The 14,011-nt window shown below is 31.4% G+C and overlaps 1 protein-coding gene across 2 annotated transcripts in view; it reads right to left on the minus strand.

The window, feature by feature from the left end:
- RAD54B (RAD54 homolog B) overlaps nucleotides 1–14,011 on the minus strand; it is a 111,172-nt gene that overhangs the window by 91,483 nt on the left and 5,678 nt on the right. For both annotated transcript variants that reach the window (XM_023496390.2, XM_003760258.4), the window contains exons 2-3: nucleotides 8,983–9,133; nucleotides 1,904–2,081 (exon numbers count right to left, since the gene is read on the minus strand). In XM_023496390.2, coding sequence (XP_023352158.1) covers nucleotides 1,904–2,081; nucleotides 8,983–9,120 — 316 coding nt within the window. In that variant the 5' untranslated portion in view covers nucleotides 9,121–9,133. The remainder of the gene's footprint in view (nucleotides 1–1,903; nucleotides 2,082–8,982; nucleotides 9,134–14,011) is intronic.

Below are 14,011 nucleotides of genomic sequence, written 5' to 3' on the forward strand. Positions count from 1 at the left end.
AAAGGCAATTTTTTTAAAAATTGGAAATTAATCACGGTGGGGAGCTGGCTATGCCGGGGAAGGGGAGAAAAGTAAACATCCACATAATGGAGGAAAGAGAATAGTAAATATCATCAATAATATCAGCTTGAATCTTTTAAATTCTCTAGTAGTAGTTATTAGCAAAATGTTCTGATAAATGTTTAACAGCCAGCCCCCCTAGAGGTATGTACACCACACACAACCTATTCTTAATTTAAATTTGCATTATTAACATCTTCATCATCTTATCTAGACAATCAACAAAACAAATCAAGTCTTTTTGTAATATATGATTTCCAAAGTATAAGTGCTGAAATGTATAAATACTGAAAATTTAACAAACAGCTCTAATAAACCAGTATGAACTCGCTCCAGCATACCTCTAGACTAAAAACCTAGAAGCAGCATACATAGTGAGGATAGACTATCAAAGCTTATGAGATAACAAAGGCTCAATATACATTAATTAAAGCTTTTCACAGTTGAATTCAGATACATGCTCCCCCAATACTCCAATGTAAGAAAAGACTTCAAAAACTTACCAAGTGAAAGAGTTAGGGGAAATTCTCAAGCGTATTAATGTGTATCTATATCTCAGGAACAATATTTATTCACTACCTAATATCTCATCAGTCCAGTTAGACTTCTAAATTATATCTATTCAACTAAAAGAATAATATCCAATTTTGAAACATTTAATTTGAGAAAGCTTTGCTTTTTCTATTAAATATATCACAAACTCCAAACATCTTAAGCTAACCTAATTATCTGTCAAAAATAAGATATTTTTAGTAGTTTTTTCTATCACACAACAAATCACAATTCTTCCTCTGATAGTGTTCAACTTCAAATAATGGAATTTTAGAATCAGAAATTCCAGCCTTGAAAATCAAAACAAGTAAGCCTGTATTCTGTCTCTAAACACTTCAAGATCAGTGAATCTGGGCATTTAACTCTTCAGTCTTTCAGTTTCCCTACCTGTAAAATTAGTATAATTACACTATTTGGTTATAAAGAAACCTTGCAAATTTTAATATGCTATAAAAATGAGTTATCATTTTATGACACTCAAATTCTACATAGCCAACCCTGAACTCTCCCCCAACCTCCAATCCCACATTTCCAAACAAGCTGGACCACTATACCTAGATGGCATATTGGTTCCTCCAATTGCAAATGTTTAAAATTGCCTCCCAAATTTCCCCATGTAAATTTACTAACTTCTTGAAGTATCCTTGAACTAGAACATTAAAGTCACCTGACTCATGTCTCCATAATTTTCTATCTTCAATGAGTTGGCAAATATTATTACTGATTTGTTTCCACAATACTCTTATCATTCTCACTGCAACTACTCTTAATCTTGCCTTTAGTTCTTTCCATTTATTCTATTGCAGTTGTCTCCCAAATGGATTTCTTAGCTCCAATCACTCAGGTCTCTAATAAAACTTTCACAGAGCTATCAAAATAATATCCCATATGCAGAGCTATAAATTCAGAAACCTTCAATGGCTTCCTATTGCCCAAAAGATAAAAAAACATTGCTTTCCCCTGAAACAATTCCAATTAACATACTTTTCACAAAAATTGAATGCATAAGTACATAAAACTTTGAAATATTTGATGATAGGATTGTCTGATCTTTTGTACTTTTCAGAGAAAACTTTGTTTATTATAAGGGGAAATTGCATGTCTATTAATCTAATCACTAGAAATTAAATTTAGACATCAACAATAAACTGCCGATCAACAAAATACTAGTATTATTTTTAATATTATTTTTAAAAAAACCAAAAAAATCAAAATTTTATTCCAAAAACCAGTATGGCCTTAAAGATCTAGTATATGCATAGTCATCATAAAAACACATGGAATGTCTTACCTGTATTAGTTGCATCCACTGACACCTTTCCAGTTGCCTTAAATGAATAATTTCCTGTGGACTTATCCACATCATTTATTGATCTAACAGATTCTTCAGAAGTCACAGCACTTAGAACTGAAGTACAAATTTTAGAATCAGTCTGAAAACGCAGCAGGGGATTTTTAGTTGTACCAACCTAAAAAACAAAATGTATTCCAATATAAATGTTATTTTAAACTTCTCAAATTTTATTAGCTTTCATTATAATAAAATTTTGTGATGTAAAACATGAATAATACCATTTTTATATGGCTCTAAGTGGTAAAATAGAATGAATAAAATTTTTAAAACTAAAACTTTTAGTTAAAATATTCTAAAACAATTTCATTTTTTATCATATATTTTAAAGTTTAATCACAGAATCAGGACTGTAAGCTTAACTATAATATAAAATATAAAGACAAAATTTTAAATAGGTTACCATAACAAGCCAAGTGCTATCAGCAGATCAAATCCTTGCCTGATTTCTCAATACCAAGTACATGAGAGAGCTCAAATGCTTTAAAAAAAAAAATGTGGCTGTGATATGGGGACCCAATAGCATACCTTCATAATACCAATGATAATAAATTTGAAGGACAAGAATAAGTCATTTAAGAGTTTTTAAGTATTTTAGAAGGGAGTTGCTGAAAAATCAAAGTTGTATGGGCAAATATATGATCATCTCTCTCCATCCCTCTGTTTTTATCTTCCCCTCTTTCTTTCTCTCTTTCTCTCTCTCTCTCTTACACACCCCAGACACACACACACAAGCACGTGCACATATACTTCTTTCAAACAAAAAGTCAACTTTAAGAGCAGTATTCTATAAATATATATTTTCTAAATTCATTCTAAATGGAGGCCATTTAAGAATATGAAACTATTTTTCACATCTATGAGCTCAAGATGCAAAAGGAAAGCTCGAATTAATTACACGGCATATTTTAAGTTTCTTGGGCTGAAGACTTCAAAAATAATGATTTTATTAGGTTTTATGACTAAAATAACCAAACACTAATTTTTTCAATATACCTATAAAATTAATCTTTAAAAATCTAAATAAATAATTTTAGATGTATTATATTTAACATAAACTTTTCCTATAATATGATCATTATAAAAACATCATAATGTAGAATGGGAAATTTTTTTCCCTATGTGCTGTATAATCTAATTACCCAATGGCATTTCCATGTTGTACAAAGTATATACTGTGACATATACAATGTACTAGCAAAATTTATTTACTATACATGCAAATTGCTTACTCTGATGTAGAACTGAGAAATGACAGATGAACAAAAAATGATGAGATTATTGTTTTGTAGGCATGGTCCTTTATATAGATAATTAAAATAATAGGTAGTGAAAAAGGAAGGATTATGGGCAGTCTTTAGCTTCTACCCTTCTTACTTAATAATATGTATTATGATTAACTATCAATAATTTTGTTGGAAAATTGGATTAGAAATTGACAGTTACATGAATCATATTTTTAAATAAAATTCATCTTGGTCTATAATTAATTTTAGCAGTTTAAAAATTTTGGCAAAAAAAATTGTTCATATCTTTAAAAACTGATTACTATTAATTTCGAACAAAAATGTTCTGGATGCACCAGGTTTTTCTTTTTTTTAATTAGATAAAACAAAGGTAAAGCAAACTTTATTTGATCAATACAACTATACATTTAACAATTTCAATTAAAAATTAATTAGAGCTAGAAAATTTAAGTTCAACTTTAAAGGATAGTTGGAATTCAGTAAGCAAAGGAAAAAGTCTAGTTTGAAAAGGAGGGGTGGGGTGAGAAAGACTTTTTAGGTAAAGAGAACATACCAGGTGTGAGCAAAGAACTTAAGAAAAGCTGGTGAATAGGAGATAGAGTAGTGCATTTTGATAGCAGACTAGTGCCTATTTCTGAATAGAGAATACTCTGTAGAAGGGAAGTAGCACGAAAAGATTATAAAGCAGAATAGTGGAAAAGTTAAAAAGCCATCATAAAGACCTTAAATTCTCAATCTAGATAATAAAGACGTATCTAAGAATTTTGAGCAGGAATGATGCAAAGTATAAATTGGAAGAGAGAAAGCAAAATAAGGGAAACTCTAATAGTGAACTATTTTAATTGTCCAAGAAGGTGGTAAAGAAAGCCAGTACTGAGGAAAAAAAGCAATAGACAATACAAGAATGATAGCAGAAACTAAGGATGTGGAAATAAAAGAAAGTAAAAATTGATCAGATGTGAGGGAACAGAAAGAAAAGGTTCAAAGACTATGACAGGGTTTCATACATGGGCAAATCAGTGGTAGTGTCAATAGCAAAAAATAGAGCAGTTACAAGAAAGAGAACTTTACCAGAAGGATAATAAGCTCTACTTAAACATGTTATGTTTGATGTAATAGTAATATATCTATGTGAAAATGTGATATAGCTCAAATTCCAACTTGTCCAAGGTTTTCTTTGTAACTTCACAGACTACTTTGTTTCATATTTCTCTATTACATTTTTTCTTAAATGTTTTACTGAAAATTAAATATTGAATATCAATACAACCAACTAAACTTGCCTAGTAATTCTCTATATTTAATCTTTTAAAAAATTTATTTTTAGCATTTTTTTTTGAGAGTTCTAAATTCTTCCCCTCCCTTAATGTCCCCCCTACCCACTAAGGCAAGCAATATATCAATTATACATGTGAAATCATGCAAAGCATATTTCCATATTAACCATATTTCAAAAAACAGAAAGATAAAAAAAAACTTCAATTTGCACTCAAAATTCGATTCTCTGGAGGAAAAGACCATTTTTTCATCTTGACTCCATTGGAACTGTCTTGAATCATTACATTGATCACAGTAGCTAAGTATTTCATAGTTGATCATCATTACAACCTTGCTATTCCTATGCCCAATGATCTCCCAATTTTTCTCACTTCACTTTGTATCAATTCAAATAAATCTTGCCATGTCTTTCTGAAATCACTCCCTTGTCATTTCTTAAAGTACAACAGTATTCCATCACAATCATGTGCCACAACTTCTTCATTTATCAATTGATGAACATCCCCTGAATGTATAAGTTTCTGCCACCACAAAAAGAGCTGCTATAAATATTTTTGCACAGATCCATTTCTATTTTTATTTGATCTCTTTGGGAGATAGATTTAGTAGTGGTATGGTCAAAGAATATGCGCAATCTTATAGTCCTTTGGGCATTGTTCCAATTGTTATCCAGAATAGTTAAGACTAGTTCACTACTCCACCAATAATTCATTTGTAAATGTCCCTATCTTCCCCTCCTCTCTTCTAGCACTGGCCATTTCTAATAGGTACCTCAGAGATTTTTAAAATTTCATTTGTTCAAACAATGGCAATTTCAAGGTTAAAAAAAAAAATCACTAAATATTATAGACCAGTTTCTCCTCAAAATATATTTTGTCAATTTATCTTCATAAAAAGAAATTAAACACTGGTTTTTAAATCAATTAAATTGTTCTTCCATTTTCTTTTCAATTTATTACTCCACTTATTTTTTATAAATGTTTTATTCTCCCATTGATTGTCACTATGTTTCCTACTTAGCAATTTTAGATACAAATTTAATTTTTTTTCTTTTTTTCTTACTAATGTGACCACTTGGTGATAAATTTACTAGTCAGAATAGCTTTTGTCTGCCTCCTATGAATTCTGATATATAACTCTTTCAAATATTAATTTTCTAATATTTTAAACATAATCACTGTTTAAAAGATTTTTTAGTTTCCTATACAGGTTATTATTTAATTCTAATTTTACTGTATTGATCTAAAAATACAGTATATGTAATTTCTGCCTTCTTAAATTCAAGTAGGACTTTTTTATAATGTGATACTTAAATATGTATTCCCTACTTCTTCCACTTAATTTTTTCCACATTTCCATTAATTATATTTTTTCAGGTAAGCACACAGTTCACAATTGTGATTTCTTTATTGTTCATCTTCTTTTAAGTTGTCACATACTGATAATAAAGTACTATAATAAATAATAATAAAAAATAATATAATATAATAATATAATATAAATATATAATATATAAAAACATAATAAATAATATATAAAAATATAATAAATAATATAATATAATATAAAGAATGCAAAAAATAATAAAGTAATAAGGTACTATAGTACCTTACCATGACTATATTTTGTCTATTTATTCTTACATTTGTGTATAATCTTACTATAAATTTAATTATTTAGTATGTAAAAATTAAGCATTTTTTATGTTTTTTTTTCACCATTACTTGATGATCTTGTTTGTCTCTTACTTTTCTCTAATTTCTACTTTACCAGCTACCACTTCCAAAAACCATGATTTTCTGAAACTCTCAGCTGTATATTTTAAATCCATTACTCAACTTTAACCTACTCATATCTTTTTGAACTAAAAGTGTTCCCTATGAACAACACTTTGTTTCTTGATCCATTCTGTAACTGACAACTCAGTAATTCATATTTATTGCTAAATAGTAAATTTGATTCACTTGCTGTTATTTTTATCTTAGATTTTGATGTCAAGAAAATATCAAGTTTGATCAACATCTCATATCCTATACCAAGTTAAAATCAAAATGAGTTCATGATTTAGAAAGAAAGGGTGAAACTATAGACAAACTGGGAGAGCAAAGTTTGGTCTCTATCAGGTCTGTAAAAAAAGGCAGGAATTTATGGCCAAATAAGAAATATAGAACATTACAAAATACAAATACAAAATGGATAATTTTGATTGCAATAAATTAAAAAAATTTTGCCCAAACAAAACCAATGCAGCCAAGATTAGAAGGAAAGCAGAAAGTGGATTGGGGAGAGGGTTAGGGAGGCAGGATTTATAGCCAATATTTATGATAAAGGTCTCACTTCTAAAATATATAGAGAATTGACTCAAATTTATAAGAATACAAGTCATTACCCAATTGATAAATGATCAAAGATAATTTTCAGACGAAAGAATTAAAACTATTTCTAGTCATGAAAAATGCTCTAAATCACTATTAATTAGAGAAATACAAATTAAGGCAAGTCTGAGTTACTACTTCACACCTCTCAGATTGGCTAAGATGACAGGAAATGATAATGATGAATACTGGAGGGAAGGTGAGAAAATGAGATATTAATGTCTAACTGGTGAAGTGAAGTGATCCAGCTGTTCTGAAGAGCAATTTGGAATTATACCCAAAGGCCTATAAAACTACATACCCTTTAATCCAGCAATGTCACTATTGTATCTCAAAGAGATTATAAAAGAGGGAAAAGGACCCATATGTACCAAAAATATTTGTAGCATGTCCGTTAGTAGTGTCAAGGAACTGAAAATTGAATGGCTGCCCATGAATTGGGGAATGGCTAAATAAATTATGGTACATAAATATAATAAAATATTATTGTTCTATAAGAAATGATGAGCAGGTTGATTTTAGAAAAGCCTGGAAAGACTTACATGAACTAAGTGAACAGAACCAAGAGAACAACATACACAGAAACAACAAGATTATGTGATGATCAACTGTAATGAACCTGGCTCTTTTCAACAATGAGGTGATTTAAGATAATTCTAATAAATTTGGGATGCAAAATACTATCTTCATGCAGAGAAAAAAACTGTGGAAATTGAATATGAATCAAAGCATAGTATTTCCTCCTTTTTTAATTTGTTTCTCATGATTTTTTCCATTAGATCTAATTTTCTTGTACAACAAAACAAATATATTTATATAACTTTGATAGAAGCAGTCATGGAAAAATTACCAGCAGCTGAGTGAAACAGGGATGTCATGTAAAAAGTATTGTATGAGATGAGCTGTAAAGGACACTAAGGATTCTAAGAGAGAGGGGTAAATGAGTGTGTATATTCCAGCCATGGGGGACAGCCAATATTAAAATGGAAGAGGAAATGATGTCCATGAAGAATAGAAAAAAGGTCAATTTTTTGGACAAAGTAGTAAATGAAGGGGAGTAATGTGTATCAGAGAGACAAAATGTACATATAGAAATACATTAAAAATATATTTACAATAAATACAAGGAAACTGAAATTATAAAGAGGAAATATAAGTAGTTGAGGACATCAGGACAGGCCTCATAAAGGAATATGCCAAAGTATGGAAATAAAGAGAAAAATCAAGACTAGAAATATTGGTCATTTACATAGAAGACATGAAAACAGGAATAAATGAGAGTGAAAAAACAAAGAGTGAGCATAGAATCTTAAAGAAAATCCAACTTAAGAGGTCAGAAAAAAGATTAATTAGAGAAGTAGGAAAAGCAGGAATGTTGGTTGTTTTGGAAAAGTATCAAGGAAAGAGAAAATATCCAAGAGAAAAGGATTGGTTAAAGTGTCAGATAATGCAAAGTAATGAAAATTATATTTTTAAGATCATTAGATTTATCAATTAAAAGGTCATTGGTGGCCTTTAAAAGAGAAATTTTAAAACAGTAATAAAAATGGAAGCCCCTATTGCAAGAGGCTAAGGAGAAGATGAGTAATGAAGATTTGGGAACATTAAGTATAGACAACTTTTCCAAAAAGTACATAAAAGGGAGGAAAAAGGCGGCACAGTAGCTAAAGAGGATACAAAGGTCAAAGCAGGATTTTTTTTTTTAAAGACCTGAGTATTCCTGCAGGTAAATGAGGAACCAATGGAAAAGGAGAGATCTAAGCATGAGAAAGAGGGAATGATTATTAAAGCAATAAAGGACAGGAAAAGAATAAATTCAAGGGCATAGGAAAAATGATTAACTTCAATAAAATGACAAGAAGGAAGGACTAAAGGTGCTAAATTTAAAAAAAAAAAAAGAACATTCTCTTCTTTCTCAAAATTCTGAAAAATTATTAGAATTAAACTCCTAAATCATAACTTCCAAAAATGTTTGTTGGAAATTACTTTGACAAGGATTTTGAAAATTTTCTATACTTAATAAACCACAATTAATTTAAAAATAACATTTTTGAAAAATCTTGACATACAATCAAATATATATAGTACATATAATATGATTTCTTCACTTTTCCTTTACCTCAGTAAATGTAGCATTTGGACCCTGTTTATCAATCTTCTCATTGAGATCTGATGTACTAATATTTCCTGGAGGTCTAAATCTTAGTTTTTTTGCTAAACTCCCCTGTAATTGACTTGGTGCTGCAGATCTTCTCATATTCAGTAATAATCTGTAGGGGAAACAAATAAAGAAATTATATGTGTGTCTTTATTCATTTTGGTCCAAACCTGATTTTTTTCCAAGTGAAAACTAGATTGCCATTTTGTAACCTATAGATTAAGGGAGTTGCAGAAGAGTCAAACACCTGGCCCCAGAGCTGCATTCAGCCCACAACATTCTTAAGTAGTCTGAACTAAACTAAATGTAATTGGGAAATATTTAACAAAATAATAAAAATATAATAAAATATAGCTAATATTTAAGTGGTTTTTCTAAGTTAATATGCAGTCCACAGAATCCTTATCCCTTATTCTTTTAGTCCAGTAGCCTTTGTTTTTATTTGATTTTGATACCACTAGTCAGAACTAAGAGGTTAAATGCTTATACCACTAGTCAGAACTAAGAGGTTAAATGCTCATGTCATGCAGCTAGTTCCATCAAAAGTTCTTAAACATATTCAAACTTAAACATAATCCCTCCTCATTTTAAGGTCTATCTCACTCTTAAAGGAAGGAATCAAGTATCTTTTTAAGAATTTATTATGTGTCAGGTATTGCACTGAAGCACTTTACATATATTATCTCATCTGACCCTCACAACAACCCTAAGAGGTAAATATTATTGTCATCAATTTTTTATATTCTCTGGTCATATTTCTGCCATGTTTCTATGTTCTACTCCTTTCTATCCCTCCTATTACCTTTATTCAAGGAACAGTAATCAAAAAAAATCAACATTATCCTTCTCCACTTACCATTTCCTTTATTTCCCAAACTATCTACCTCCTGGAACACCATTTTCCAAAATGTGTGATCTTCTCCAATTTGAATTGAAATTTCTTGAGAGCAGAGACTGTCATGGTTTTTATATGTATTTCTCCAGGAACTAAGCCCATACTAAGTGCTTAATAAATGTTTTTTCATTCACTTATCTTGTGTCCCAGATGCATTCTTAGTCAGATCCCTTTATTAATAAACCATTTTTTCTCTTCACTTAGAACTTCTACATAGTACCCCGTTCTTCTAACTCAGACTGTTACCTTCCAAATACTTTCTCCCATAAATCTTCCTACCTCCTAAGACTTATTTCCTATACTTTCCCCTTCTTTCTCATTTCCTGAAAGAAAAAAATTAACTTCTCCCATATCCTTATTCCAAGAAATCCCATCTTCCATCTAAATCTCCCCGATTTTGTAAACCTCCCACATCACTTTCAAACAAAAATTTTATTCCTTCTCAGAATAAAAATTCCACCTGCCTGCTGAGACTTTTACAATCTCTTGTCATTAAAAACTTTTTTCTGGCTAAATATTTCCTCCCAGTAAAAATGCTACCTTTCCACATAGACCAAAAAAGAGAAAATAACACTTTTTGTTGTAGTAAAGAACTGAAAACAAAATATATCTATTAGTTGGAGTCTTCTGTATACATGAATATAATAGAATAATAATGCAGTGAAATCAACACTGAATATGAAGGATTCAGAAAAGCATGGGAAAACTTAAATGAACTGATAAAGAGTAAAATAACTAGAACTGGAAAAACAATATATACAAATGAATATGTACCGTAAATAGAAAGAATAACAAAAACAAAAATAAAAAAATCCTGGTAATTTATAATAATCAGGCTATTAGCCCATGGATATTTTAAAGTTCATGTTTATTTATACAAAGTGTAGGAAAAATAAGGTGAATTGGGAATCAAGAGAAAAAGGAAACACAAAGTTGATATAATGATTATAATAGGTAATGAAAAATTCCAAAAATATTATCAAGCCAGGAATCCTAGAAGTATCCTAAAAGTGGGTATCAGAAGGGATGGTAGATGCAGCCCCAGGATTTTATGGACCCATAGGATCATAGAATTAGAGACAGAAAGAATTTGAGAGACTATCAAGTTCACCTTCTCATCTTCCAGATAAGGAAACTGAAGCTTAGAGAGATTAAGTGCTTTGCCTATGGTCACATTGCTAGTAAGTACATGGAGCAAGATGTGAACCTGGATTTTTCTGAATCCAGGGACAGTATTCTACCTATTTTACAGACAGAATTTATATAGGCCACTGCAATGGAAATGGCCTTAGTTGAAGAACCTTGAAACAAGAAACAATTCCTTGTTTTAGCACATAGTCAGGGAAAATGTTAGCATCACGAAAAATACAACAGAAACTGATCCCCTAAACTGTGATGAGAAAAACCAAAACCAAACAAACAAACAACAAAAAACAAAACCAAAAAATCACCAACAAAGTACAAACCATTCAAGAATTTTTAAAAACCTGGTCTTGGTCCTACAGAGAGACTATTTGGCATGTAACTCCATTTAATTCTTTGAGATTCATAGACCGCTTCACCCCATCTGTTCTATTATTGCTGCCAGCCAAACAGTTCTGAGTGTTTCCAGGAAGAGATGAGGCCCCTGGCTTGACAGTACCTCAAGTGGCTCACAGAAGATGAAGGCAGCTCTCAAATTCACAGTTTCAGAATTGATGGATCTGGGCCAAAAAGTATCAGAACCTTTTTTTTTTAATTGGGAATGTGAAAGTAGTTATGTGAATAAAAAGGGAATAGTGACAGTGATGAAAAAATAAAGGAAGAAGAGAGCAAAAGGAAGTTCAGAGAAACAAATAAAGAGGACAATTTTAGAACTAAGTGTTAAATTTATTATATACTTAAAAAAAAAACACAAAGCTATATATATTGGAGATTCATGATTTCACATGGTCTTACCCTTCTTTATATGTGGAAATAATCATAATAAAACATTTGTCAAGTTTGTAATAAGAAAATTAAAAGCATTAGTAGAGACAGTCAGCCTTTCAAACCTCATTTTGTATGACTGAATCTTGGGGAGTTGAATAAATCCATTTGTAAGCTTAGGAAAATGCCCAGATAGCTAAGAATAAGGATATAATGATATTTATAGATAGGGAATTATGAGATTGGCACATGAAGCAGACCAAAGCAAAAAACTTGTGCTCACAAATTTGGAAGAGGAGGATGGGGTAAAACAACATCACAATCAGTAATAACCTATCATAAGCAGGATGAAGTATACCTGAGAAATGGTATTAGGGTAGGCAGTCTGTGATATTCTCTAAGGTCCTCTCTCAGATGGCATAATTCATTGGAGATTTAATGCCGAATATATTTAACTTTATACTGAGAGAGCTATAATTTATCCCTTCTTCTGTCTCACATCAAGTGCTCAACAAAATTCAAGCAAATCAATTAAAAGTAACTTCCTCGGTATGAGAAGAGACAAAAAATTATCAATGTACAACACTGAACTATTTTGGAAAACACCAGAGTCAAGATTGTTGTTTGTCCTTCACTCTCGAAAACAGCTATGACATCAAGGAGGTGATACCATAACATCAAAGTAAACTGGACTGAAATGAGGGAGGATTATGCAAAGTTATCAGCCTCACTTTCTCTTCCAGAATTATGTGGGTCCAATGGCAAAATACTGATCAAGATGACTGGAGTTGACCCTGGATACTGTGGGAGATCTTGACCTTTTTAAGCTCAGGTTTTTAACAGGTCTCAGATTAACTAGGCAACACCCAATCAGTGATTAAAGTTAGGTAAGAAATAAGGAAGAGAATAGACTCTTTTACTCAGTAAATAAAAAAATCTAATCTTGAAGAGGAAGACCTTCAGGGTTTCTGGCCAAAACAAAAACAACTATTATTTTATATTTAGTGAGTCAATCCAGGCTCAAACAATGACCAACTGGGTTTGGCCTGGGATCTATTTTTGTCCAATCAATGAGAGTCAGAGTGAGAAAAAAATCTAGCCCATTGAGAAGCTATGAATCAAAGAATGGAGATCAAAGAAAGAAAACTTTAAAAGATGCTTTTACTTTCTGGTATGACCAATAGCAGTTGAAGAAGATCACTCATTTGCAGCTGCAACTTGATCTAGTCATTCTGGAGAGCAATATGGAACTATACTCAAAGGGCTATAAAACTGTACATTCCCTTTGATCCACCAGTGTCACTATTGTGCCTGTCTCCCAAAGAGATAATAAAAGAGAGAACAGACCCACATACACAAAAATGTTTATAGCAGCTTATTGGTGTTTTTCTTCTTTAAAGTATAATAATGGTTCTCTCTGAGGGAAAGGGTTTCTTGGGGAGGTTTTCTGGAGGCAGCCTTAGTTTCAGTTGAAATAAATAATTACTCCAAAATGCAGCCAGCTGGTAAAAATGCAAACGTTTATTTTCTCCTTCCAAAATAGCCCGGTTAGTTGAGGCCTATCTCTCTGCTTGGTTCTAAGAGCTCCCTCTGAATGTCTCCAAATCCAAAGGTTTGTCCTTCAGACTCCAGCCAGCACCAAGGTGGAAGATGCAATGAATCTCTTTTGCCTCAAAGAGAGGCTTGTGGGCTTCCTCCCAGAGTGCTCCTCTCCGACCCCAGTCAATGTTCCGAAGAAATTCTCCTTACTTCTAAGAGCTTCCTCCATATATATGATCTCCCAAAGGTTAACTCCTCCTTCTGGAGGCAGGGCTTAAGGGAGCTGTAAATTTGGATATCTCATACTAAACCGTGTGAACTCCAATGAGTACTTAAATATTTCTTGCTTCTATGAGCTCTCTAAAGGTGTGAACACAAGCATCGTTTCTATCAGTTGTACTTAGTACCTTGTTTCAAGTTCTGGCCCAAAATATCTCCTTCTAAGATCAAATTAATCATATTGAACCATGCTAAATTAGATAATTATTGTCTCTATCAATTCTAATGGCTTAACAGTTTGTAAAGATTCCAACAGCAGCTTTTTTTTTGTAGTGGCAATGAACTGGAAATTGAGGGGATGACCAAAAATGGGGGAATGGCTGAATAAATTATGGTATATGAATATAATAGAATATTACTGTTCTATAA

This window comes from Sarcophilus harrisii, chromosome 1, assembly GCF_902635505.1.
Source record: "Sarcophilus harrisii chromosome 1, mSarHar1.11, whole genome shotgun sequence".
Taxonomy (NCBI): domain Eukaryota; kingdom Metazoa; phylum Chordata; class Mammalia; order Dasyuromorphia; family Dasyuridae; genus Sarcophilus; species Sarcophilus harrisii.